The sequence below is a fragment of the Ammospiza caudacuta genome, chromosome 4 (genome assembly GCF_027887145.1).
Source record: "Ammospiza caudacuta isolate bAmmCau1 chromosome 4, bAmmCau1.pri, whole genome shotgun sequence".
Taxonomy (NCBI): domain Eukaryota; kingdom Metazoa; phylum Chordata; class Aves; order Passeriformes; family Passerellidae; genus Ammospiza; species Ammospiza caudacuta.
The window spans coordinates 13,920,634-13,948,499 of NC_080596.1; the positions used below are offsets into that span (position 1 = coordinate 13,920,634).

General features: G+C 48.8%; 2 protein-coding genes across 4 annotated transcripts; both read right to left on the bottom strand.

Moving 5' to 3' along the window:
• Positions 1-695: 695 nt before the first annotated feature.
• Positions 696-8,210, bottom strand: HOPX (HOP homeobox). Of its 3 annotated transcripts, none has more exons than XM_058804048.1 (3): positions 7,985-8,210; positions 3,412-3,587; positions 696-1,144 (listed from the first exon to the last, which is right to left on the bottom strand). In XM_058804048.1, the coding sequence occupies exons 2-3, from the start codon at positions 3,553-3,555 to the stop codon at positions 1,067-1,069; spliced, it is 222 nt and encodes a 73-aa protein (XP_058660031.1). In that variant the 5' UTR covers positions 3,556-3,587; positions 7,985-8,210; the 3' UTR covers positions 696-1,066. The 3 variants fall into 3 exon arrangements, with proteins under 3 accessions (XP_058660031.1, XP_058660033.1, XP_058660032.1); XM_058804050.1 differs by lacking the exon at positions 7,985-8,210 and adding an exon at positions 5,079-5,220; XM_058804049.1 differs by lacking the exon at positions 7,985-8,210 and adding an exon at positions 3,849-3,876.
• Positions 8,211-18,589: 10,379 nt separating this feature from the next.
• SPINK2 (serine peptidase inhibitor Kazal type 2) lies at positions 18,590-23,983 on the bottom strand. The gene is made up of 4 exons (XM_058804272.1): positions 23,927-23,983; positions 23,468-23,505; positions 22,799-22,908; positions 18,590-18,722 (listed from the first exon to the last, which is right to left on the bottom strand). Exons 1-4 carry the CDS (start codon positions 23,973-23,975, stop codon positions 18,677-18,679), a joined length of 243 nt encoding a protein of 80 aa, XP_058660255.1. The 5' UTR covers positions 23,976-23,983; the 3' UTR covers positions 18,590-18,676.
• Between the last annotated feature and the right edge of the window lie 3,883 nt (positions 23,984-27,866).

Below are 27,866 nucleotides of genomic sequence, written 5' to 3' on the forward strand. Positions count from 1 at the left end.
GAAGCCTTTTGAACAAGGTAAGGTCACTGGGAAATTGTGCTGGTTATTTTTAGACCAGGCATTGTTCTGTGCCAGGATGGATGAGAGTTTGGACTTTGTGCAAGAGCCCCAGTGCAACTGCATTCCTCAGGCATGAGCATGGCCAGGGGAGACTGGGGTCTCCCCCTAAAACCCCCATGCTGTGGGGGAACCCCAGCACCACCAGCCTCTGCCACCCCAGGGATTAGGAGGTGTGTGGGGTTGTGTGGGCTGCCATGCATGGATCCAAAGGTGCCCTAGGAGATGAGGCTGCCCATGGCAAAGGGAAAACCCACAGTGCCCACTGAGGCTGCCTGGGAGAAGTGTTGCCCTTCCAGAGGAAGGAGTCTGCCTCCTGTCGTGGGGGCAGGGAGCACAAGCAGGACAGAACACAGCTCCTCTCATTTTAAAATGTTGGGGTTTTGTAATTGCACTGGGAAAAAACCCAAAACAACCCATGAGTTCTTTTTTTTGGTGACCTTTACCAGAAAGGTAAAAAAAGGCATGCAGGGGGTGTTTGGCTTGGTCTGATTATGGTGTAGGCACATGGTTTGCAGTATCCAGAGCTGATTCAGGCACATTGAGCCAAACCAGGCCACTTGAACAACATACCTGGTTTTCCAGATGCCCTACTCTCTGGATGATCTGCACCTTAAAGCTCACACACACACTTTGCCTCTGGGGATTGTAAGGAAAAGGAATCTTTATTTCTTCCTTCTATATTTGAACATATATCATGGCAAAATTTCTGCAAGCCTAGAACAAGGGCATGAAATAGCCTTTTCTTGTGCAGCTGCTGTTAATGACTTGAAATCACAAGATAGGTTATCAGCCATCAAAAGTTGTATACACACACATGTGTGTGTATATATATATATTTCTATATAGTGGGTTTTTTCTGGTTATGTACATGTTAAATAAGATTTATGTTAAATAGCAGAGTATTACTTTGTATCACAAAACCTATTGCAACAGAAGAACCCCAAGGAAACCCACTGAAGAGCTTCACCATCCTTTATAAGAGGCAAGGGGATTGCAGCAGCATCCTCTAGTCCCTGACAGACCCGCTTTCTGAGGGCAGCCCTTCAGACTTCCTCCACTCCGCCAGGCGCTGCTTGAACCATTTCTGGAGAGAAAGAACAAAGCAGAGACTGAGTGCACTGGGCTGAGCAAAGCCTCCAAATCACTTTCCTAAAGGTGCAGGTGTCAGCACGTGGGATGAGGTGAGGGGAACTCATGGTGCTGCTGCCTTGTGGCAAGGTGCTGTTCCCAGGCAGTGCAGGCAGCCAGGATGGTTGCTCCTGACCGAACAGTCTTGTAACCTACACGTGCACCTCCTTCAAACTCATTTCTCTAGCTCACTTCAGACCTTGACAGCATGGGTGAGTCTTTTTTTTTTATTGCTGTGAGCCCAGGTTTTTCTTGCAGAGTAAGAGATTGGCTGAGGAGCTGGATGGTGTCTGTTTAAATGACTGGAGAAGTAAAAAAATCCTTTCCAAGTTCCAAACTTGCAAAGTTTGACAGGAATTGAAAGCTCACCTGTTTCAGAAAGCATGAGAGGTACAGCACATTGGCTCTCCAACAAATTTAAGAACAAATCAATTTTTAAAATTCTTTTAAAATTGTCTTAGTTTTAAGGCAATTTGCACATCTGTGTTAGCAGCACTTAGCACTATGTCTGCTGTAACTTAGCATCTGGAAGCCTATTCCAAGAGCTGCTGATGCCACTTCAAGACAGACACAATTTAAAATATTAGATAAAATGTATTTGGTTAAAGCAACACTACATAAGAAGAAAAGAAAGAAAAGAAATACTACTCATGTGCCGGAAGCACAGCTCAGCCTTTTCTTTGGCAATGTGCCTGTGATTCCTTTTGTTGCAGTTCATTTTGTTGCTATATTTGTTCATGGTTATTTTTGAAGCTATTATGCTCCATAATGATACAACCACAGTGCTCTCTATAAGTGCCTCTCACACTCACACTGCCTTTGACCACATCCATACGATTGACAGCCTAGCCTTCTCTCAAAAGTTTCACTTTCTGTCCTAAAGCATAATCTCCTCTTTGCATCTCATCAATACTGAATTTTTTATTAAAATGGCTGCTATTTCTAGAGGATAAAACACTCCAGATGACAGGGGCAATGATTCCCTGTGTTCTACGCAGTGCAGGCACTTTGCAGCTCACCACCCCCGTCTTGATCCTGTCCCTAACATGACCTCCATCTCCAGAGCACACTGGATTAGTGGGAAAAGATAGCTATCAGGGAGGATTTTAAGACACCTGCAGAGGTGCCCTGGGCATATATGGCCTGTGTTTACAAGTTGCTGTAGGGGAAAAAAAAGGATTAGTGCCATTTCTATGGAGAAAAAGGTATTTTAGGGGTGCTGCCTCAAACAAGCAGTGATTGATACCTGCCTGTCACCAAAGCACAGTCCACTCCAGCTGAGGACTATGTGTGCAATGGATGCTGTTCCAGCATCTTTCCCCGGGACAGGCTAAATGCTGACATTGCCAATTTGGCTTTGCTGGGGGAGAGCCAGGCTTGGCAGCTCTCTGCAAACTGCTGCTGACTTTCCAGTGGGATGGATTTCTTTTCTATACCCATAAATGCCGCCGTGGGTCCAGTGAACACCTACATCCCAATGAGCTGCACTGCCACCTGAAGGAACTGGGAAGAAGCTGTTTGCTTCTGAATCCCATGGAAGCCTGCAGGTAGCCAGCTGGATCACAGGGCTTGGTGGCATTCCCAGGCAGTGGCAGCCTGTCCCTGTGGAGGGATATTTGGAGGCCTCTATGTCTCCTGGAGAGGCTGACAGACTTGCCTGACATTGGGGCTTTGGGACGCTGAGGGGGGGAAGGTGCACAGCCTGAGCATGTCCCACAGCATATCCTGCAGGAATTGCATCTACCCTCTATCTGTTTTAAAATGACAGTAGTTTCTTCAGACATTAAAACCAGCAGTAGTTTGTGCATCCAAGACTGTCAGAAATAGTTTGAAAGAACAGCATGCACGGGTTGTAAATTGCGGAGCAGAAACACGTGGAGTGCAGGAAGGATGTGGGGTACAGGGAGGTGCTGTGTTGCGTTAGAGCTCTCTGGGTGCAGTTAGGAGTGTGCTGGGGGTTGCAGAGGTGCAGAGGAGACTTGTGGGTGCAGTGAAGAGAGTGCAGGGTGCACGGTGGTGCAGGGAGCGCACTCAGGGAGCACAAGGGGCACAGAGGAGTGCAGGCGTGTGGGGGGAGCATGAGAAGGGCAGGGCCTGCTGTAGGAAGCATTGGGAGGACAGACAGGTGTATGATAGACCAGGGCAGGCAGGAGATGTGGGGCACAGAGGCATGCAGGGGGAGCGGGGCTGGTGCCAGGGGCAGGATGAGGGGCATGCACTCACCAGAGTCTGCTCCTCGGAGAGCCCGGTCTCAGCAGCGATGAGGCACAGTGTGGTGGGGTCAGGATGCTTATTCACCTTGCAGAAGTGGTATTCCAGGATCTCCAGCTGCTCCTCAGTGGGAATCACTGGCTTTTCCATGGCCATCTCCTCCTGGGGCAGGGCTATGGGGCCAGGCACTGCGGAGAGGGGCTGGTGTCATTGCTCAAGCTGGGAGTGGCCGGTGGGGCCACACTTGCTGAGCCCCAGATTTGCCATCCATATCCCCACCAACCTCCCCCCCCGGCCCCAGCTGTGGCCTCTGGCTGCAGCAGGGCTCAACTCCCTTCCCAAAGGCATGCCAGGCAGCTCAGTGGGAGCACCAGCCCCCAGCAACTCCTGTCTTGTTTCCTCACTGCAGCGAGCACACGGCAGCAATGCCCAGCGCTGAGCTGTCTCACCATCCTCAGCTGGCAGGAAGCTGCAGGCTGCTCAGCACTCCCCTGGTGCTGTATTTATAGCCAGTGTCACTCCCATGGGAACGATTCCTGTTTACAGCCCTATTTAGGCCTGGGCGTCACTTAGGAGTGATGTCACAGCAATGGGCATGTTCAGGGGGTTAATTTAAAGACATTCACTAAAAAAACATTATTTATCCTCTGGGTGAAGGGAGAATATCTAACATCTAAACTAGTGGATGTTGCTTATTTATTTTTCCCCTGCTTCCCAGTGATCAGGCAAGTTTGTGCAAAGGAATGATAAAACAGAGCATACGTGATCTTCTGGGAGCATGGTCTTTGATCCAGAAACCACCCTGTTTCCCCTCCTCAGGATCTGTGTCCTGGTCCTTCTCTTAGCACTGTGGCCGGACATCACATAATGCTGGCCATGAGAAGGTGAGTGCACCGTTTTAAGAAATATTTAATGTTACCACAAACATTAACAGTTAGTCCTATTGCTCCTGAGCATCACTGAACTGGTTAGTTGATTGATTGGGTTTTGGTGTGCAAGTGTTCAAATCCTCAAGGACTGTACCCAGTGTATGTCTGTTGCTCAAGCACTTGCTGCTCCTGACTGGGCTCAGTCCTAGGTGCTCCCAGCAAAGGCAGCACCAAGAAGCCCATGTTTTCCTCCAGAGTTACCCTTGTCCCACTTGTGCTTTGCATAATCTCTGGAAGACTTGGCCCAAAAGAACAAGTAAAGCAAATGCATCTTGGCTAAGTCCCACACCTCTCTTCTGCTGGGCTTCAGGTTTGCTTTCACATGGCAGAGGGTCGAGCTTGCTAATTCAGTCAACTGAAACACGAGGCACTGCCCCCACACAGCATGCACAAGTCCCTTGATGCTGAATCACTGTAGTGTTTTTGAAACTAGGCTGTGGGGTATTGGCAGGGGAGGAGCTGGTTGCAAAATGTGGCCTTTCTTGATCTGCTCTCCTGCTGTCCCAGTTGCCTGGCCCATCTCTGTCAGGTTGGCTGGTTGGTGTTGCTGGTTCTCCAGTGCTGCCAGGAGCCCTTGGCCCTTCTTGGGATTCCTGTGGGCCATCTGCTACAGACCTGCCCTGCTTCCACACTGCAGTCCAGCTTTTCTTTCCCTTTGGCTCTGGAGTATAATCCTGGAACATCCATCATGCTGCACTCCCACTGCACAGGTTTAAACCCAACTGCTTTCTTGGTTGGCTGGTAACTCACCTTTAGGTACCCTGGGGTACTGAATGCCCCAGGGCTTTCTCTTGCTGACAGAACTTCTAGGATGGAGCTCAGCTTCAAAACTGTCTTGCAGCTTGTGAAGAGCCAGGCACAGTGAGAGGCTGGAGAGATCCTCTTCTTTGAACTTTACCTCATAAAACAAAGATCCCCCTGAGCCTCCTCTGCTGAAAGTGCTTTGATAATAAAAGAATCCTTTGGTATTTGAGTAGGGGCTTATAAATAGACCAGGGCTGGTTGTGAAACAGCCCACTCTGCTTGAGTCACTTGGTAAATACAGATTGTAACACAGAGGTTGTGTAACATTGGAGCACCTCTGAGGGCCATAGAGTGCTGGTAGACAGTACAGACAGCATGACCCACCAGCCCTGGGTGGACTGAGGAAAGACCATCTCTAACCCCAGGGACTGCAAGCCAAGCTGGCCTCATCTGCAGTGCATTGCAGCTGCCTGGGCTTCCTGGAGTCAGCTCAGTTCAGAGGCATCCATATAGGAAGGGGGCATCATAATTCAGTTCCTCATTCATGTGAGGTAGTAGGAGTCTGCTGAATGCTGCTCATCTACCTTAGATGTTTGTAGACCTCTGGAAAAGATGCAGGGGTAGAAGGAGGTCCCCTGAACTTGAGGTGCTGCTCTCCAGCACTGTGGCTGCCAAGCTCTCCATGAGGCCAAAATGCAGATGAGGCCACAAGTCCTGCCTCTTCTTTTTTCAGCACACAACTGGGCCACCTGCCCTTCCCACAGAAAGCCCAGCCACAAAGAGATCCTCGTCACCTCTATATCGTGCATCCAGCCCGGGCCACCAGCAGCAACATGCCTTGGCAGCTCATAAATCACTGTTTGCAGCCTGCTGCATTCATGTGCATTGATGTGAGTGCATGGATTTGCATAGGGAGCCCATACTTCACCTTTCATGTTTCACCTGCGCAGCTATTTCTGCTTCTGATTATCTCCAGGTTCCCGAGGCGTTTCCCCACAGGACACAGTATCTTCTACCTACTGGCAGCTCAGGGTGCCCCAGCATGTGGGATGTGATGCCTGATGGCTTTTCTTTATGTCCCCTCTACCCCTGCTCTGGAAGGAGTACAGTTTTTACCTCTCAAGGTTGTGAGATGGGTTTCAGGAAAAGGCAAAAACCCTGGGGCTCCTGGAGGGCTTTGCAGGTCTCCCCACATCGCTCCACCATGTCCTGGAGGCTTTCAGGAGCCATATGACCCCTGTGCAGCATATGGCCTCCAGCACTTGGCACCTCCTGGGTGCTAAATTTGGAGGTATATGACATGACTCGAGGGCACCAGGAGTGCCTAAATGGCCAGACTGGCCCTATTGAGACCACTAATCACCTGCCCACTACTTAAATGGAGCCTCGTTTAAGCCCAGGCATGCAGCTGGGCTTCAGGCTGTCCAACATCTCTCCCTGGACAGGAAAGGTGATTGGCTCACTTATATTTCTTTAAGCCTGGCAGAATTTTGGAGACTCACAGCTGTTTGGCTTAGCTGCTGAAAAGCACACTTCTTACTGCTTTTTCCTCCTAAATTTTTTACAACATTAAAAAAATGCTTTTTCAGTGCAGGGAACGTTAGCCATTCAGCAGGGCCATGGGGCTGCAGTTGTTATTCATCCGGGGTTTACTCACCCAGGCAGAAATGACAATGCCAGATGCACTGTCACAGGGAAGCCACCACACTTGCTTTGTCCTAAGTGTCAAGTTAAGAACCCCTGGGGAATTCACACTTGGCTCTGATGTCGTGGTTTTAGGCAGTGCGATGTGAGAGCAGAAGCTTGCAAGTGGGCCTGGGCTGTAGGCAGCTCCAGCCAGCATTGCTATGTACATGACAGCACCTGGTGCTCTTAGTGTGGCTGATAGGGCCTTAAAAATGCACCTCCAGGGCCGTTTTGGAGTGAGCAGACAAAAATTAATGGCTGATGGACACCAGTTGCAGCAAGAGAAAGTCTTATTATAAATATATAGTACTCTGCCCATGTCCTGTGGTTGCACTCAACTCCCCAGAAACACCCTGGGGTTACTAGCAGGACTCCTAGCTCTGGCCTGAAATGGGCAAGGACATCGTTCTGAGTCCCAGCATGCCTGTCCAGCACTGCTAGTGCAGTCAGCATTTACAATCCTGGCAGAAATCTGCCACTTTTCCAGAAAATACATGATGTCTGCTCAGCTTTGCTTTTTTGAACAGTAGTCACAATAGCTGGCTGGCTGTGCAGCTTTCTAACGATTTACTGGACCCAAAGCTCCTGGAAATCTCTCTGAGCAGTAGCTCCTGCCAAGCTGATGGGGCTCCATAGCCTCTGCTGGGCTTCTTGACCCTTTCCCAGTGCTCCCACTGTCAGGCTGGGATGTGACTGGAGGCATCTGCATCTGGTTTTAGCTTGCAGCTATTTCCTGCCACTGCAGGGATCAAAATAGCAGTTCTCAATGCAAACGAGCCCTCTTACCCTCCCTTGCTCTGCTGCTGAGCCGTGTCCTGTCCTGAGCTTTGCTCATCCTCCTGCTGCGGCGTGGCTGTGGATAACATCAGCCAGCATGGCGCACAGGATAAGGTGGGACAGAGGCTTTAAAAATAAACCGGGCCCTGCCATAAATAAGGAAAAAACACCTGTCATGCATCCTGTAAACTACCGTCCAGTCTTTTAGAAGATAATATCGGATAGGAACAAAGCAAACAGGAGCACAGCAGCTGCTGCAGCAGAGGCAGGACGCCGTGGTGGCCCTGCCTGGGGTCTCTCTTCTGCCTGCCCCGGGCATGAGCCCTCCTGCCCTGCTGGGTGCAGCTCCGACCTCCTCAGCATCAGTACTCACAGGGGAGCTCCTGCCTCCATACCCCATCCCCAACTGCAAACCCACCCCAGCACCCCAGCTCAAAGCCTGTGCTTACCTGCAGCTGGCAGGGACCAGAGGTGTGTAAAACAAGAACCCCGCAGGTCCTCGGGTGACTGCTTAAGTATCTGCGTGTGTGTTTGACAGGCGGGGACCTGAAAAACCTGCCGCAAATCACAGGAGCTGCCGGGCTCCACAGCCGCTCTCTGGGCTGGTAATTCAGGTTTGGCACCCGCTCCCTTTGGCAGGGCTCCCCGCGCTCCGCGGCCGTGCGCTCCGCGGGCTCTCGGTGCCCGGCGGCCGTCGGGGCGCGTCCCGCCGCGCTCGGGGCCCCGGCCGGGGCTGCTTCCCGCGGGGCTACAGGAAAGGTGCAGGCGGGGTGCGGCGGAAACTGCGCTTCTTGCGGCGGAGCTGCGGCCGAGCCCGTCCCGCCCGGCCGGGCCGCGTCCCGCTGCGCCGCTGTGAGCAGCCCGGGCGGATGGAGCCCGCCCCGCTCGCTGCTGCGCGGGGCTCGGTTCTCATCTCGCCGAGTGTCTTGCAAGGGATGTGTCCAGGTTTAACATTCCTGAGCCTGCTGTCACTTTGGTCAGCCCTGTGATCGCGCCACGCTGGGTGTAAGGGCAGGACTGGGTCCTGGATCTGTCCTGCTGCTGCTGCGGCAGCCCTGAGAGGCACAGCCTGCCTGGGGATGGGGAGGAGAGCAGGGCATCTCTGCCAAAGCCGTCTCCTCGATGGAAGTGCCCAGGAGCCTGCCGTTCTCAGTGTGGGGGTCTGGGAGCATTAGACAGCAGCTTAAAAAGAAGCATCTTGTGGGCTGCAGTACAGTGGGGAGGGGCTGATTTTTCTCTGAGCTTGTAGACAGCTGGAAGGGGATGCTGGAAAATCAGGGAGGCTGAAGAAAGGGCTCATGAAAAATTGAGTATGGCTTGCAGTGGCTGAGATTATCTGCCAGAGCAAAACTCAAACTGGCACAGAATGCAAAAGCTGTGAAGCGGCTGGAGCCAGAGGGAGGGAGCCCTGACCCTAGGGAGAAATGGAATGGACAAACCCAGGCAAGAAACCTGCCTTATGTTTAGCAGTGAGCCAAGACCATCCTTTAGAGGTTTTGTAATGCTGGGGGAAACATGGGCCAAGGCAAGGGGATTGCAAAGAGATCTGTGCCAAAGGACAGGCAGACCTGCGCCAGTTTTCCTAGCAGGATGACATTGATCAAGCAAGATCAGGGGATAGCTTCCATGCCTGATCAACCAAATGGAGCTGCTCAGAGGCTGCCAGAGAAGTTTTTGGGAGAAGACTTGATCCTGCATGCCTTGGGCAGGCACCTGGCCAGAGGAATATGTCCTGTTTATCACTGGTGCTAAGCAACAGGAGCATGGCTAGCAATGGGTGCACACAAGCAGATTGGATGATGTGACCAGGGGATGGCTCCAGGAGCCGTGGCTGGGGGCATCGGGGAGGATTCAAGGAGGCTGGAGCAGACCCCTGCAGCAGGATTCAGCCTCGGATTTCAACCCCCACGTGGGAGAGTCCAGGCAGAGTTCCCAAACTGCATACTGACACGTCCTTGGGGGAGCTCTCAGGGGTATTGCTGCTTATCTGCCCCATGTCTGTGCTCTGCTCTGGCATCTGCTCTTGGCCAGTCTCAGTGACAGGACAGATGGGAAAATATTCTGATCCAGAAAGATTTTCCTATGTTTGTATGCTGTCTTTTTTTTTCCTTCCGTGCATGTGCCCCGAGAGTTGCAAAATGTGAGTAACGTGGCCTGCAGGAACAGGATAGGCTCCTCTCTTCCCTTGTTTATTACTGTCAACGGAGAGAAAGCCTTTAATGTGGAAAAACCCTTTTCTCTTAGCTTGTGAACCCAGCCCAGGCTTGCACTGGGAGCACTGGCAGTGACGTGTTTCAGGCTGAGACACCCCATTGAAATGGTTCCAGAGGTGCTGGGAGTCCTGCAGTGACAGCGTGGAAGTCATGTCACAAATCTGTGTGCATCTGGCTGGCACATGTTAATGCTTCTCTGACCTTTTTCTGAAATCTTTTACACCCCATTTCTCCTCCTGGGAGAGGGTCGAAGTCTGCTGGAATTTATGCCTCACCTGATACGAAGAGATCCTGTCCCAGAGGATGTCCTTTGTCAGCAGAATTAGATTGAAGAGAAACAAAATGAAGGGCGCATCCCCACAGACACTTTCTCCCTGTTGAGAAGAAGGACAGCTGTTGTGATGTGCATGTGACAATTTTGTTGTGGCATTGCAGGGAGGGGTTGGCAGCTGCAGCTGCATTCAGCACCCCACTGCTCTGGACCCCCCCTGCAGAGGCTTGAATATCATCCATACTGCTCCATGGCCAGATATTGGCTGAGGTCACTTTTGGGGGGAAGATGGGGTGGGCATTCAACACACAGATCATGCCCACCCTGGCCCAGTTGTTGTCCCTTTAACACTGCATGGAGACAGAATGGAAAAAAGCATGGAAAGGAGAGGGGGGAAGCAACTTGTCAAGCCATCAGGATAGAATGGGCTCTAACACAGCTTTTCTGACTTGTTCATGTTTCCTCCTTTTCATGCATGTGTCTATCTTGAATTTTGCCATGTTTTCTTTCCTGAAAATGAGGCTTAGCAGCAGCACCACTTGTCTATGGCTTAAGCAGAGATTTTCTTCCTTTTTCTGAGTATGTGAATTAAAAAATACATGCTTTCCATACTGCACCCCAACCCAAGTGGCAGAGAGAGTGCAAAAGCTTTCTTTCTCCCTCTGAACACCCCAATGCAAAGGAGAACCTCAAAAGCCATCTTCTGTTCTGTTTACCAGTGGGGTTTTTTTCCTGATGTGCTGGGGTTTTCTGGCCGCTAATCCAAAAAAATGTGGCTGGAAACAAGGCTTTACAGAATATTTTGGCTTCCATTCAGTTAGAGAAGAGTTTTCTAACTAGTCAGTACTGACTCACAGGACAACTCTTGCAGCTAACCAGATGAGACTTCTACCTCCATACCCCACTTGCTCCATAACTGCATAAGAGATTGGTTGTTCTTCAGGGTGCAGCTGGCAATTGCCTTTGTTGGGCATCCCAACACACAAGAACGTGACTGAGTCATTGTTCTTTTGATCCTTTTTTTCCATAGGAGAGCAGCAACACTGGTTGCACCCCAAGAGCCAGCAGCACACAGTGCTTACCCAGACCATGCCCTGGGCAGGGGCAAGAGGAGGTGGGCACAGGTGGCTCCTGCAGCTGGAGCAGGGATGCTGGTCTGGGATCAGCAGCTGCCTCTTCTGCTCTCTCCTTTGTGCATTTTCCTTTGGTTTTCGTGGGCAGGGTTCAGCCTGTCTCTCCTCAGCAGTAGAAGGGATCCAAACCAGACAGATACTAATCAGATGTGCTTTCCAATAGGATTCCTGCCTTTACTTTGTCCGTGGGATGCAGTTGTGTGGATGGAAACTGCAGTGTTTTATTATTCCTCCCGTTGTTCCAGCACTTCTCAGAGAACAGTGTCATCTCATTGGTATTTCCATGTGCAATCTCTGCCTGGGGTACAGTCTTCCTCCCTGCTCTCACTCTTACTAACCAGATTGTTTTGAAGTGACTAAACCGGGAGCCGATCCGTGCAGTTCCTTGCCGGGAGGATTTTCAGCAGCGCTGCCGTGGCTTGTAGGCAGAGCGTGCTGCAGCACGCAGGGGCAGCCGGCAGGGCACCGGCACACGGGGGAGCTGCCGCCGTGCCCAGCCCAGCAAAACACGGCCCAGCACCGGTGAGAGGCAGGGAGGGAGGGCAGGGTAGACCTGCAGACCCACCCTCTGCCCTGGCAGTGCCAGGGGAATGTGCCGGGGAGCGAGTGCCCTTCCACAGACTCGGATGGCTGTGCGTTCTCTAGGGAGCAAGTCAGGGAGATGGGGGCTGGAAAATGTCTGCTGAGATCTGTTCTGAATCTCTAGGCTGAAGCTGCCTAGAGAGCTTTTTGAGCTCCTGACTCAAATACTTCAGTGATCAAATATTTCAAGGGACTTTATCCCTCCCCAGAGCAGGGATGAGCTCTGTCCAAACACTTGCCTGCCACCACTGCTCTCAGTTGTAGCAGAAATGCTACCCTGAAGACCAGCTTCAAGGCTGAGCATGGGTCCTGACCATCCCATGACTTTGCTCAGCATTCACCATGAGGGACAAGGACCAATTTTTCCCCTGTGCTGTCCCATGCCAGGGAGCCCACAGGTTCCTGGCCCTTGTGCCCCCCTCATGGCAGCAGTGCCAAGCAGCTGGCAGCCGTGGTTTCTGTTGGACCAGTCTGGGCAGGCACCCATGGAGGGGTGGCTCTGGTGCCACCAGCTGCTGGGCATTGCCACAGCCAATGAGCAGGAAGGGCCATCTCTGTGACACACACCACAGTCTCTGTGCCACCTGTGGTGACCTGTGACACTGGCAGACAACTAGAATGACTCACAGAGTGACAATGAACCAGGAAGGAACATAATGGAGACTCTGCTCCACCTGCTGGGTGTCAGGGAGTGGCTTCAAGGGCCCTAAGCAATTAAATTTAAAATTTTTGTTCCCTTTAGCAAGCTGGTTGCTAAAGAGAGCTCCTGGGAAGCTGGCACTGACAAAGGATGCTAGCTGCCTACAGTCTTCTCTACACAGCTGGCCACAGCTGGGGACAGCTGAGTGAGCACAATAGAAGCACTCACAGATGCCTTCCTCATTGCTCTGACGGCCTCATTACCACCCCAGGGAGGGGTCATCCTCAGTGGGACATCCCCTGCTCCTGGGATCTCCCCCTGCTCCTGCTCTGGGGGCTCAGGCACTCCATGTGAGCAGGTTGTTTGTGTCTGGGGTGCCTGGCAGAGAGGCTCATGGTGTAGGAGGGTGCCCTTGCCCTGTCTCTCAGGGTATGGTGCCTGGGCTGGTGGATGGGGGTGCTTTCCAGGGAAGGAGATTGGGAGCAGGGTGCAGCGCTGCACAGGCAAGCAGCTGGAGAGTGCTCAACCCATGGGAGAGCCCAGCAGGCTCAAACAAGCACAAACAGCCTCGGAAACCTGAGCTAAGCCATACCTGCACCACTGCTCAGGGAAGTCACATCTTGTCACAGCACGTCTTTTAGCACCTTGTCCTGCTGGAGGGAAGCGGTTTGGGGGATACCCAAGGCTGGGGGCCAGTTCCCATCAGTGGTGAGGGCAGGTTCTGGAGGCTCACTGCCAATCTGAGGCCCTTTGAAGCAGGAGGAAGGCTTCTGGCACCGGCGTGGGATTGCTCTCATGTTGCTCCACGTGTCTGTGTGCCAGTCTCTGGGCTGGCTGCTGCTACATACAGCCAGTCTGTCTGCCTTCTCTGGGTGGGCTTCTCTCCCTTCTTCAAAGGCTGTTTCTCATCCTAGGCCTAGTCCTGGCTAGTAAGATCTTCTCCAGGGAGGGCTTTACGTAGGACCATGTTTCCTGCAGAAAGCCAAGCTCAGTGGGGTGGGCACAGCAGGGCTGAGCTCAGGGAGCCCACTGGAGAGCTGTGTCCCCTGAGCTACTCCTTCTGTCCAGCACAGGCCTGTCTGCATGGCAAGGGAACACTGGAACAGACTGTGCCTGCTTCCCTTGAAATACCCTTCACTTAGCAGCTATTCTTTTAGTAAGATTCTAATTCTAACCTCTGCTGCCCATTCACCTGTTCTGTGCATAGAAATGGCTTTGCTGACTTGTGTGCCCGACCATGGCACATATGGGCCATGGGGAAAATAAAATAAAACACAGAAGGGACCAGCTCTGCTCTCTGTGCTCAGCCTGCTGTTGCACTGGAAATGTTGGTGACCTGGGATAGGGACACACGGGAGACACCTGGTGTGTAACTGCTCACAGCCTGCTGGTCTCTGCCAGACGTTTTTCAGTCCTGTCATTTGTGAAGACCTGGAGGCTTTCTTGAGGCTCTGAAAGTGTTTTACCTGTTCTGAATTAGGTACTCTTATCAATCCCCAATGGCAGACTGTTGACCCTAAACATTTAATGATGTTTTCACCCAAGGAAATTGAATGCAAGAGATGGGAAGTTAAGCAGAAGGCTCAGAGGCATTTTTCTGCTGTGCACCTACACACAGCACTCCAGATAACTGAGGTGCTTTCTCATAAGCAGTCGGGGTGGGTGGTGCTGGTGGTTCTGATAACACCCGACTTTGGGCAGTGCAGGTGCTGGTTGCAAATTGCCGTTGCTATTGCAAACTGCAGAATAAATGAGGTGGAAACGACCTCTCCAGCCTCTAGTCCAACCTCCTGCTCCAAGCAGGGCCCTCTAGATCAGGTAGCTTAGGATGGTGAGCAGCAGAATTGTGGACATCTTGAAGAAGGTTCCTAAAACCTCTACATGTTCCTGTTCTGGAGTTCCTCATGGGAAAGAAATTTTTGCTGGTATTTAACAAAATTTTTGTATGCATACAAGATCCCTATTCTAACCCAATTATTACTTATATGTGGGGTATTTGCCTTACTGATGCGTGGAAGAGTCTAAAGGCAATGTTTGTCAGAAAGCCACAAATGTTTTTTTCCCTCCTCATGAGCCCAAACAGTTTTCTTTTCAGAGTTAAAAACCTCCTTTTCCTCTTCTGATGACTTTTTAAAAGGATATCCTTCTTTCTCTGTGAAGGAGTGGAAGAAGTCCCCAAAATATGCAGGTTTTTCCTCTTTTTGCACTCAGTCACATAGCAACAGGTGGTGCTAGGAGTTTACAGATCCTTATGCCCAGAGTTTAGGAAGTCTTTACTTTGGCTGATCCATGGAGATAATTTGCTTATTGCCTTGTCCTATTTGATTCTGACATGAATATTAGCTAGTTCTCAATAGATGGTCAAGCTTTAAACTTTGGTTATGGTTGCATATCCCTAAATTCTCCTGGAGAAACTGGCTGATCATGGCACGGATGGGTGCACATGTAAAAAACTGTCTGTGTGGCACAACCCAGAGAGTGTTGGTGAATGGAGTTACATCAGCTGCTGGATGGCCACTTGTGGGGTTCCTCAGGGATTGGTGTTGGGGCCAGTCCTGTTTAATGTCTTTATTAATGATCTGGCCAAGGGGATTGAGTGCACCATCTGGGCAAAGGGCAAGCTGATAGTCAGAGAAAGCACCAGGGACACAATTTGCATTTTGCTTTATTGTCAGGATTTACATTTGATGACACAGCTTAGTGGGACTTGGCACATTAGGTATAGAGTTGATGATCTTAAAGGTCTTTTCCAACCTACATGATTCTATGATTCTTACCAGATAAACTTAGTCATTGCTGTGACCCCCATTCACAGCCTCACATTTCACTACATCTCTGTGCACCCAGCTGCATTTATGTCCCCTGCCATAGGCCTAGTGAAGGCAGAAACACTGTGGGGCAAGAAAAGCTATGAATCCCATGTAAATGCAAAGCTGATTTTTAGAAATTCAGAGAGAAGCAAGCTACTTGGAGTTTCCCAAAGCTTGCCAGAAGGTGAGGGTGTGCATGCAGATAGCTAGGGTACAACAGCCCCAAAGCCTCCTACAGAAGCCTCTCCTACACTCCTCTTTGACAGATGCCCTTCAAATGAATAGAGAGGGTTCACTTCAAGTCTCCATTTACACACATCTGCAAATTGCTGGATATCCAAAATATTTGGAGGGGACTGGCAGATAAGAAAGGACTTCCAGGAAATCCAGGCCCTTCCAGAGCAGCAGTTTAGGGCTTGCTACAATATCCCACAAAATCTACAGTGACACCAGATGTTACTTAACAAGCTAAAGACCTCAGCCCCAGCGCTATTCTCTGCTCCAGAGTGCTTCACAGTAGGATTTTTCACTGGGGAAGCTGGAACAGACTAGCTTATGTAAGAACAGTTTTAGGTCAACTCCTAATGTCAGGAAGAAATATTCAGAATTGCTTAAAAGGTAAAATTAAACACACGTACCAGATTCTTGCATAATTTCTCACCAGTTGACTGAAGAAGCACTTAAAAGGGGTTAATTTTTCCTCAATGTAAAGATGAGGCACTTTTACAGAGAAAAGTTGGGGGTTTTCTCTGAAGTTATCTAGCTAAGAATTCCCAGAAACCTATAGATGTTTAGATGTTTTTCATTAAGAAAATGAAGCAGTTGCTATGTGACCAGCTCAGAAATCACAAAGCTAAGATAGGAGCCAGTGCAGTCCTACACATGGCAATGAATGCCACAGCTTCATCTGTGAGTCATCTGCCCACAGAATAACGTTTCTACCAAATTGTGTGCCATGGAGTCTCCTCCAAAAAACCACTTGCATTCAATGATCAGGAAAAAGCAAGTTAGCTTTGCCAAGTAAATGAGACTGGCCGAGTATCACTGACACTAATAATACAATACAGTTGAAAATAAACAGCTCCCAAAAACGTTTATGCATTCAAACGATAACGATGAATAAAAAGCCTTTCCTACACCCTACTGAAAACACAAAAGGAGCTTTAAAAGAAAACAAATGCTGCCGCCTAGAGAGCGAGCTGCAAATCCACAGGTCCAAGCTCCCAGTACTGACTGTCTCCCAGAGGATTCAGTCATGGCTTTCCCTTCTGCTCTTGCTCGTGGTGCTGTGTCACCCAGGAGAGACTTCTCTTTTCCTCCAGATACCAGTGTTACTGAGCAGTTACACCTCCTCCTGGAGGAGAAATCCTGCATTCCCTTCAAAGGGTGCCTGAGCACTTCCAAACTACCCCAGCTAAGCTGGGAGCTGGAGCCCAGCCGTCCCAGAAACACACACACTGTGCCTGCTGAGCGACCGTATGTGGAGTTCAGGCAACTTTTAAAAATATTTTTCCTGGATAATTTAAAAACAATTAAAATTCCGCAGGAGGGAAAGTTGAGAATTTAATCAGTTAAAAAAAAAAAAAAAAAAAAAAAAAAAAAAAGCTGTTCTTGCAACTCAGCCAGGGAAAAAAAGCCATTCATCTGCATGTTTCATTAGCAAAAGGCAGTAAGACATCTTCTGACCTTCCTTTGATCTATATGGATGGCTGCACATTCTCCTCCCAGTGAGATCAGGGCTGTGCTGCTCCTGTGAAGCTAGAAAATATAATAAAATCCTAATCAATCAAAATACTGTTCAACCACCTGAGCTCAGACAGAAAGAGATCCTTTCTTGATTCACAATTCATGACCGTGCCATTCAGCTGGCATTACTCCTTGTTAGCCTCACACACGTGTGGAATTATTGCCATGAGGCTGTTGATGTCTAAAGATTACAGTAACATCATTCTATAACACTGTATAATGAATTATGCTGTGAAGCTGTTGTTATTATGTTAATATTATTCTAAGTTATGCTGTGAATCTGTGCCAGGAGAGGTTTGAGGTGGATCTTAGGAAAAGGGGAGTTAGACACTGAAACAGGTTCCCTGGGAAGCACCAAGACTGTCTGAGTTCAAGAAGTGTTTGGATATGCTCTCAACATGGTCCTAAATGTAATGTACAGTTTTGACGTAAAAAAATTAAACCCATCATACTGAAATTCACCATCTTTTTGAGCTATAAACCTTCATAAACACCCAACTGGGATACACTAATGTTTTTGGTTGGTTTTTTTTTTTTTTTTGCTTCCAGCCCTCCAGTAATTAATCTTTGCTCAAAGAAAATGAAAGCAGGCATGTGCTGGAAGGTAAGGATAGTTTTGACCCTTTAAAGGAACTGTAAGGCAAAAACATTATTGTTTTTCAAACCCGAAGTCACTGACCTGAGAATGTTCCTCAGGCATGAAATGTGCTGTACATCTCTGCCTGCACTGCTGCTGCCCAGCAAAGCCTGACAAAGCCATGGTCTGGGCCAGGGGGAGAGCAGGTGCTGCTTGGCTGACATCAAAGCTAAAAGCCACCTGTGTGTTACCAAGCACTGTAGGACAGCCCCAACACAGCTAATTTCAATCAGCATGCAAAAAGCTCTTGTTTGGTGGAACAGAAAGAACAAACCTAAGATATGTGCCCATATCCATGACAGGTGCAAGGAGAGGACCAAATGCCAGCTCTTGCTTGCCCTCCCTGTGGGAAGGCCCACCAGAGCCACTCTGGAGTGCAGCCCTTCACAGGAGTCTTGAGCTTTCCCATTTTGCTTTGATGTTTGCCACAGCAAGTGGCTTTGGGTGCCAGCCAGGCCGGTGGCCTCACGGCCCCAGGAGCAGTGCCCAGAGGGATTGGGACCTGGAGGGCAGTGCATGCCCCCTGCCCCTGCCTCCAGCATCCCAAAACAGCCCTCACTCGCAGCAAGAGCAGAGGGTGCCCGGGTCACTGTCCCCACCAGCAGCACCTGTGGGTAGGCAGCAGGGGCAGAGGCTTGGCATGTGTCAGGTTGCCACCACCAGTTTGGTAGCTGCCACAAGAAACTCCTCCAGTGGCTCTCCAGGGGTTGCTGGCACCTGTGGGCTCAGAATATCCCAGAACCAAAGAGCACTGCCTCTGACAGAGATGCTGGGGCCTCCCTGATCCCTTTGGGGACTGTGGGAATGGCACTTGGTACCCACTCCCTTCCTTGGTGCACTCAATCCCTTCTCTGGACAACTGATCTTCTGGTATAGAGAGAGGACATACCCTTCTTATGATCCATCTTTAGCAAGAAATTACATCAGGCTTCAGGTTATAACTGTACTATGGGTAAGTTTACAACCGTTGGTTTTAATACAGTAAACAAACTTTAAATATGCAAGTTTGTTTATTAAGACAGGCTACACAGAAGGTACACTTAAGGCATTGCTTCCATTTGGATTGTCTGTGACCCTCTAATTTTCTTGAAAAGCAGCCATCTGTAGTATCAGCAATGTCCCTTATGGGCAATTTCTATACGTGTATGATCTTCCCTGCAAACAGAAGAAAAATATATTAGAACAGGAACACTACTTGAATTTTACAGACACATTTTATAAACTGGACTCTCTCATTTCTTTCTATGTGTTCAATTAAATGCAGTGCTGCTTTAATTGCATCACTTACTGAAAGCATCACCACAAAGTAACCATGATGCGAAAATCTATGAAATCACATACACAGAGTGAGTAACTTACCACAGGCTTTGTTACCTATAAAACTGGATAAAACCATCTGCAAATCTGAGAACTGTCACACCACATGACAAATCCCATGAGGACTAACATGTCCATTACAAAGCACTAATACAAGTTAAGCTTTGCAGTCTCTTAGGTGCAAACCAGTTCTAATGCTTACAGCATTTCCCCTTTCACATGGGAATTCAGTGGGAAGGGTGTGCATCCTGATGCACCTCGGCATCTGAGGCTTTGCTACATTTTGAATGTGTGGTTCTCTGAATGCTGGAATCTTCTTTAAGGAAATTTTAGCCAAGCACTCCTTAGTTTGGAAACACTGGTTTGTTTTTCTTGTAAGTCCTATACACAGTATTTTGGGGTGCTCCATTTACAAATCTCAATTTACCAGGCAAATGCAGATAGAAAAAGAAACTAATAGAATGCAAATTGTCCCAGAAGATCAGTTTGCTTCCTTATCTTAATAGAGTCAAGCTGGTTTATTCCTCATGAAATTCAAGAGACTTATGTTTACCCAAAATCAGGGTTAATCTGTACTAGTTAGTAGTTTTATCAGGGATCTTTTAACCACAAGGTAGTGCCAGAAGGCAGATCAGTAATATGAAAGGCAAAATCAAGGCCAGGGGATGTAAAACACCAGCAAGGATGTAAAGAGTGGTTCTGGCTGAAGGACACCCTCACACTAAACCCTGCAGAGACACCTCAATCTGCTGCATCTCTTTCCAACGAGCATGTATTGCTGTTGGACTAGGTTTAAACTAAGATCAGATGTTGTCATTGCTACTGGGAACTGAGTGTGGAAGAGACCTGGGATTTGCATGTGAGCACCACTTAAGAATAGATTAAATCTAAACTTTAAAAGAAAAAAATAAAGTAAGAAGGAAAACTAACTTTGGTCTTACAATTGAGGGTCCTCACTGCAGAGCCAGGATGGGGAGGGTTTGTGCTGCACCTTTGCTCCAGGTGTCTCAGGTTATCATGGGTCAACTGCATCAGCCTCTTCTGCAGCACTCTATAGATTCACACAGGGCTCTCCAGGTGCCCACACATTCCTTCACTCTATGGATTCACACAGGGCTCTCCAGGTGCCCACACATTCCTTCACTCTATGGATTCACACAGGGCTCTCCAGGTGCCCACACATTCCTTCACTCTGTGGATTCACACAGGGCTCTCCAGGTGCCCACACATTCCTTCACTCTGTGGATTCACACAGGGCTCTCCAGGTGCCCACACATTCCTTCACTCTGTGGATTCACACAGGGCTCTCCAGGTGCCCACACATTCCTTCATGGCTAAAAGAGCCCATGGACAGTTCTGTCTTGGCCATCAGGAAGTACAACTCTCTCCAAGAAGTCCCTTCATGGGGTTAACTATGGGCTAGAACAAAACCTGCAAGATGGCCATTGAGAATCACTCCAAGTTAATTGAGAAGTGACTGTTTTGTATTTTAGTACTGGATGTGTCCCTATATCCGTTTCTGTATCACCACATTGCACTATTTCAGCAACTAGTGATGCAGCCTGCTAAATAGGGCAGAAAAATCTCTTTGTTCTGTCTTCCTAACAAGTGTGACAGACTGTACCTTAGATTATTTGGAGTGGAATGATCATTGCTTATGACTATGGACTGTTTTTCAAGCTGAAATTCCTCCAATGAAGCAAAATGTTTTATCTGTGCTGTGTTCATGCCAAGTCAAACACTTTAGAACAGCAACTCCAGGCTGAACTAGAAGGCCCCCAAATATGCCAACTACTGAACTATAAAAGAAAAATGGTCAGGAGAGTATCTGACTACCCTGTGCCCCTTCAGACCCAAAAACATGTTTCTGAGCATGTAAGAAGACAGCAAAAAAAGATGGTTAAGACAAAATTCTATCTTGTGTTTATAATTGGATTTAATCCCATGTATCACACAAAAGATGTACTTTACATCTTATACTAAAAAGACATAAGCCCCATCACTAATTACTTAAGGAATTACTTAAGGAGTTGAAATAAGCAGCAGATTTGAGTGGAGAACTCTTTGTTCTGTGTGCACTGCTGTATTCAGGAATCTGCCATGCATCCATCTGGAACTGAGGGATCATGCCTAAAAAATGAAGCATCCTAGAAATCCTAGAAAGCTGGATCTCAAAGCCCATCCTTCTGTTCTGAAAGGATTAAATATACTGTTTATGTTGTGAGATGCTCTCCTGTCTCTATCTCCACAGTATGGATTTACACTCTCTATGGGCAATACTCAGCACTTCTTTTTGTCTTTTACTGTACTGATTTCACTCTATTTCTCCAGATCTCTGGGAATTTTTATAATATGCTGCACAGATCACCATATCCCTGCCATTTTGCATTTTTTATTATATAAAATGTGATAGCTCTTTAAAATGTAAAATGCTGATCACTGTTTTTGAACCAAAGCATTTCAAACTTCTGTGACTTCATCCTTTAACAATTTCAGCTGAATAACTATTTGTCTGCTTATGTGAATGTCAAGTGGAGATAATGTAAACTGCCTTATTAATGTCATGCACCAATACTTCTATTTCCTCCTACTCTGTTTGGCCAGTTATCGTGCCAAAAAACTAAATCTCATGGATTTGATCGGATTATTTGTGACAAATCTCTATCTGCTTTGCTTCATTCCTCTTTACCTCTGGCTATGTACAAAGCCAATCACTTAATAACTTACTCCAACATCACTCGAGGCAGGAAAGATGGGTAGGCTCCTAATATGTAACATGCCAGAACCTCTTTTCTTCCCTTTTAACAGATTCTACTGTGTGTGAATTTTGATTAATTTTCTTTTTTTTCCTAAACTGTAGGTTTACCAATTCTCTTTGCAATTATCCACTTGCTTGGGTTGTTTGTGCTGTGCTCTGGTGAAAGTGTAACAAATTCTTCAGATATGCATGACACATTTCAGCACTTTCTTTATAACATTACCTTAAGTGTCCTTTGATATCTTTGTCACTTTCTTTATTTTGGCCTATGTTTCTTTTATCTTGGCAATTTGAATTTTGTAGATTGTCTGGTCAGAATTAATCTCTCCTCTGCCCCAAAGTCAGAAACTCATTTCAGCCTTCCCTTTCTTGACATCTATCTGTTCACAGTTTTGTTTCTGTCATTCTACTACTCTCACGTATACCTTCTGCTGGAAACAGAAAATCTTTTATTTCATTAATATAAATTGCCTTTTACCATCAAAATTTCTATTCACAGCAGCTCCTTTCAGTTTGTACTGAGAGACTGCTCTATAAAGAAAGGTTTACAGTCAATTCTAATGGAGGGTAATAATGCTCATTAGATACCAATTCTCTGTGTTTTCAGTTTGTTTTTTTAAAAAATTAAACTATTAAGGAATAAAATACCCCCTCTCAAATATCAGGCAGTCTTTTTCTTGATTTTTAGACAACCTGAAGGCAAAACAGGGTTTTCTCCTAACATCTGGCTTTCTTACTCTTCTTTGTGAAAAGAAGTACAGGAGTTTGGATCTTGAACATAAATATTTTATATGTAAAGCTGCATTTTAGGTGGGAGCTTTCATGTTTTCTGATGGAAAGTGTGGGTCTGGCATTATGTTTATTGGATGTATGGCATTGTATGAACATGACAAGCAAGCTCCTTTAAGATGCTCCTTCTCAGGAAATAGTAATACAAATATTCAGTACATCCAGCTGACCGAATTCAATCTAAGCCATTTACAGGTACCACGATAAAATCTCTTGCAGGGGATACACAGCTGAGAGGACACTGCTGAAATTGCAGTGCAACAGTGCAAATGATCCAAAGCCAGTAAATTATCTGGCTTCAGTTATCTGGAATGTTAGGATGAATGTTCTGCTTGCACGTAGGGAAGGGAAGGACAGAACTGACTACCTGTTAGCAAGGCAGAGCACACACTCGTTTCCGTAGGTCTCTCCATCAGTGCCACAAACTGGATGGTAGTCCCTTGGACACATGTAGTTCCCATACCGAGCGCAGTTGGGCTGGGAAGACAGGTACAAGAGAAGTCAAAGTTACACCATTTGAAACAGGTTTCTGCTCAGCTTCTAAAGAATCCTGGCATGCACAGAAAAAAAGGCGTCCATGGGGAGCTGGCACAGCATTTTAAAGCGCCACATTATCTTTCATGCTCTTATGGGAATTGATCACTTGAGGCTTGGCTCCTGCTGCCTGGCACGGCTTGGCTGTGGCGTCAGGACTTGTGTGCGCCTCACAGCGCAGCGCCTCCGACCGCTGAGCATCAGCGGGACACACGGACAGCGAGTGCCCATGAAGGGCAAGGCAGACCGAGATGGTGAGAGATGGGCATGAAGGGCAGAGGGAGATGGTGAGAGATGGGCATGGCCAGGGCGAGTGTGCTGCGGAGCCAGCAGCGTCCCGGGCGCCTCAGCTGCGGGGAGAGACCCCAGCTGAGTGAGGGCCGGGCTCGGGACCCGGGCCAGGCTCACAGCCCCAGCGTGCGGCCCGCGGCTCTGGGGAAGGGGCCGGGGCAGCGGGAGGCCTGGCTGGAGGCAGGGGGGCAGCGGAACTGGCGGCACTCACCGGGTAGCTGGCCATGGCTCCGGGACACCACAGGAGACCTGAGGAGAGCGAGCAGCGTTAACGGCGCCGGGTCCCGCACGGAACCCCCCGAGCCCCGCGGGACCGGCCCCGGCTGTTACCGACGGCACGCTGCCCGTGCCGGCACCCTGACCCCTCTCTGTCCGCTCCGGGGACACCCTGAGCAGCCGCGGTCCGACCCCGCCATCCCCCGGTCTAGCCGCAGTCCCGGTCCCGGCCGTCCGGCACCATCCCGTGCCGGCTCCCCGCCGTGCCTCCGGTTGGCTCCGGTGCCCACCCCCGGCTTAGATCCCGCCGCCGCTCCGCTGAGCCAGCCGGGGCACGGCACCGCTTCAGGCTCCCCCTTCCTGGGACGGCACCGGCCGGGACACGGTACCAGCCCGCCTCCCACCTCCCCGGCTCCCCTCTCGACCGCCAGCGGCCCGGCGCGGTGCGCGGTACCGGCGAGGAGGACGGGCAGCAGCAGCAGGAGCGCCAGCGGCCGCGCCATGTCGCCACCTGAGCGGGGACAGAAGCGGGGACAGCAGCGGGGACAGCGGGGGCGGCTCGGGGCGCAACGGCCGCGGCAGCGCGGGAGCCAACGGCGGGCGCGGGGCGGGACCGGTACCGGTACCGGGCGGGGCGCGGGGCGGCCGCGGGGACGCCCACGGCTGGGATGGCACGGCGGGGACCTGCCCAGGAACGCGCTCACGGGGATGGAAAACTCTCCCGTCAGAGCTGTGCAGGGGGGCAGCACAGTCAATGGGGGGTGCCCGCCGGGATTCCAGCGTGCCCCGGGCTTCCCTCCTCGGCCCCAGCCCCTCGGGGCTGTGCTTTGATCGCAGGGTCTCGGGCAGTGCAGGCAGGTTGGAAATACGCACGCCCTGCCGTGCGGCTCTTAAGGTCAGGGCCCCCGTCTCGTCATAAAGTGACATGAAATGGCTTCTGCTGAGCTGTGAGTGCGCCTCTAACAGAAGGAACAGAAAAACTGTCCCGGCAATAACGCAACCTGCCTGCCTCCGAAGGCGTGAGAATACATACAGGGGGCTGGAAAGCCTTGGCACACTGTCCCACCAGCATGGCTGGTGTCTCGGCAGCACTGCTATCCAAAGAGTATCTCATCTGGCGGTCACTGATAAGAGTGGTTAGCTTTGCAGAGCCCAGAGGTTGGCTTTGCACAGGGTCTGGCTCTGCAAAAGTTTGTATGCAGTTTCCCAAAATCTAGGGTATGAACTTCTTGTAAAATTGCCTGTGCTTCTGCGTATGAACTGGGATTAGAACTGTCAAGTGTTTGAATATGTCCCACACAGGTACATACACAGATATCACACACACCTTTTCTGTCTGCGTGTCAACCTCTGAGTCCTTTCAAGTATGGCTTTTTTTCTTTCTGACAGTGTGCTCTGCCTACATGGCATCATAGGGAGGTTATTTTATTATCTGCTTAATATGTTCTTATTCCTCCAGGTAACCTCTGCAAGCTGATTGCAGTTTCAGATTTCCATTCCGTGCACACCTTTGTGTTTACTGCCCAACACAAGGCATGTTTCATGCAAAGGCCCCTGGCTTGGCTGTTTTAAGCAAGATGCCTAATCAGAATGTTTTGTGGCTGATGAAGCATGCAGAGGGTTATTTCTCTCTGCCTGATCTCCTTCCCTAGCTTTCCCAGCTTTCTGTCCCAGCTTTCCCTGTTAAGCCAGTGGAGATGAGGGTGTCTTTCTGTTACCTTGTTTTTGGTGGGATGGTTGCTGGAATTGTCATCCTGGGGGGAAGGATTGTAAGGGCTTAAGTACTGGAGAGTTATGCTGTGGTGGGTTTCCTTGTTTCTTGAAGATGTGATTTTTCAAAGGGAGAAGGGCCAGCTGAAGGTGAAGAAAGCAGAACCATGAGGAAGGTAAAGAAAGCAAAACCAAGGGTAGAAGTTATCTCTTAGGTTGTGAATATTGTAACTTCCTCTAAACAGTTAAATTCCAAGCTCTTGCTCAGAAAAAAAAAGCCTGAACAACGTGAACCAAGTAAAAGCTCAGTGTCCCACCTGTAGGTAGCCCAGACCAGCTTTCTTTCTCCTAAACAACTCCTGCACAACAGGCACTGAGTGGGTATGTACTGTTGTTGTGTCTCCTAAGAGAATAGCTGCCCCCTAAAAATGTTCTCTACACTGATGTATTTTCCAACATATTTAATGTTAATTCCATGATCATCAATGTGTGGCACTTGATCCCAAATACATGGCATGAATGGGACCATTTGGGTAAACATGACTTCACTTGCCTTTCTGTGACAGTAATGAACTCAGTCACAGCCATGTGATCTATCCTGGAGAAAATAGAGAAAGGTAAAATAAAAGTGCTCTATTGACTCTCAGTGTGACAATCCTATTTGAAACTGGTGCCAGTCTCCTCGATTCTGAAAGCAATTTTTTTCACTTACTTATATTTTTCTACTGAGAGTATTTAATTTTGCCTTATTTAAGTAAAATTTTAGAGACTAGTCTTTAGAGAAGGGAAAATTGTAGAAATGAGATTTTAACCAGAAGAAAGGATAACTTAAAAAATTTTTCTTCTGGCAAGGTTGAATATTACAAGATACTAATTTTCTTTCATAAATTATTAAGAACTGGAGGCAAGGAAGAGTGTAATTATGCAGAGAGCTTCTTAATAGCTTTTGTATTCTGTTAACACATTTCTGATGCAAATGCTGAGTCATTGGAAAGGAAAATTGCAGAATTATTTGCATATCTCCTAGAAGTTATCTTCTTGTTAAAATCAGGTAGCTGATTAACAAACATGAGAGACAATAATGAACCTAGAATATAGGCTGCAGGGAACAAGGCATAATTAGAAGTTACATCCCTACAGAGAAGGTCTGTTTCTGCCTTATGCTCGGTGGAATAACCCTCTGTGCTTGGAAGCTAGAATTTATTTGGACTTCAGTCAGACTCTTCTGGTGCTCCATGGCCTTGCTGCTGCCCAGTGAGTGCCAGCCAGGTCTTTCTGAGATGTATCTGCTGCACAGATTGGCACTGATTGTGACCACCCCAAGGTGGGGTCTTGTGAGAGTGGAGTAGAGCAGGAAAATCACTCCCTTGACCCGCTGGCCATTTCTCTTTTGTTGCAGCCCAGGAGATGTTTGGTTTTCTGGGCTGTAAGTGCACACTGACAAGACGTCCAACTTTTCAACCACCAGCACACCAAGTCCTTCCCCACAGAGCTTTACATCCATTCATCCCTATCTGACGCTCATTTTTGAGTAACTATTTGAGAAAATCTGAACTTTCCCCATACTCTTAGTGTTTCTTGGAAAGAAGATGTGCTGAATATTTGTGGCCTTTGCCATCTTCATCTTTGGGGATTTTCAGGACTCAGCTAGACAAGATTATAATTTTGTTGATCTACTGTTGCCAGTAATCTTGTTCCAAGTGTCAGGGGGGTAGAGACCCAAAGGTCCCTTTCTGCCACCCTTTCCAGGGTTTGAGTGGCATGGCAGGTTGGAAATGAGCTATGAGACAACAGATCTCAGCATAAAATTTGTTCACAATCTCAAAAAAAAAAAAACAACAACAACAAAAAAAAGAGCTATCTATCACCTCATCTGCTTAAAACAGATACAGGAAGAAGTCCAAGCACCAGGAGGATTGGGACTAAGGAACTGGATTGCCTGCTACCTCTGTGATTCAGCAGCGTGGCATGAAATATCCTCCTTGCCAAAGGTTGTGGTAGGTGCTAAAGGTTTAAACTTGGAAGAAAAAAATAGAATTGCAAAGTAAGAAAGCATAGGTGGCCTTAAGAGCATGAAAATTACCACTTGAACAGGTCCCTGTGGGCTGCTGCAGGCAGGAGGGCGACACAGCTCCTGTTTTCTCTTGGCCATTGTTGATGGCCTCTGGGAGAGCAGAGGCTGGTGAGAGGGATGCTGTGGGCACACATGACCTGCAGTTAGTGTCCTCTGGCAGCCCCCAGTCATTTGGGGGATGGTGATAAATCCACAGTAGCAGCAGGACAGTGCAGCTGATGGGCCTGCCCTGCTGCAGGCGGTCTAGAAGGGGACAGGTGCTTGGGCACGTCCCAGCTGCACTTGTGCCATGTACATGTGAGTCTCCTGCCATAAGAACAGGACCTTGTCTTTCCATCTGAGTAATTTCAGGGCCAAAACCAAGCAACACGGCACAGGACAATCAAGAGTGCTTCTGAGCAGCTTTCCAGCACGCCGCTCTGGGGTGGCACTGCTGAAAGCCTCCTTCCTAAGGCACTCGGGGGCTCCTGCCTCCTGTGAGACTGGAATGCCCTAGAAATAGTTTGGCACTTGCTTACTTGCTGATTCTGCCAACTTGAACCTGCACAGCAGCAGGGCAGAGATGGACAGAGGGGATAGAGCTGATTTGTCTAATGTTTTAGTCTCCCTG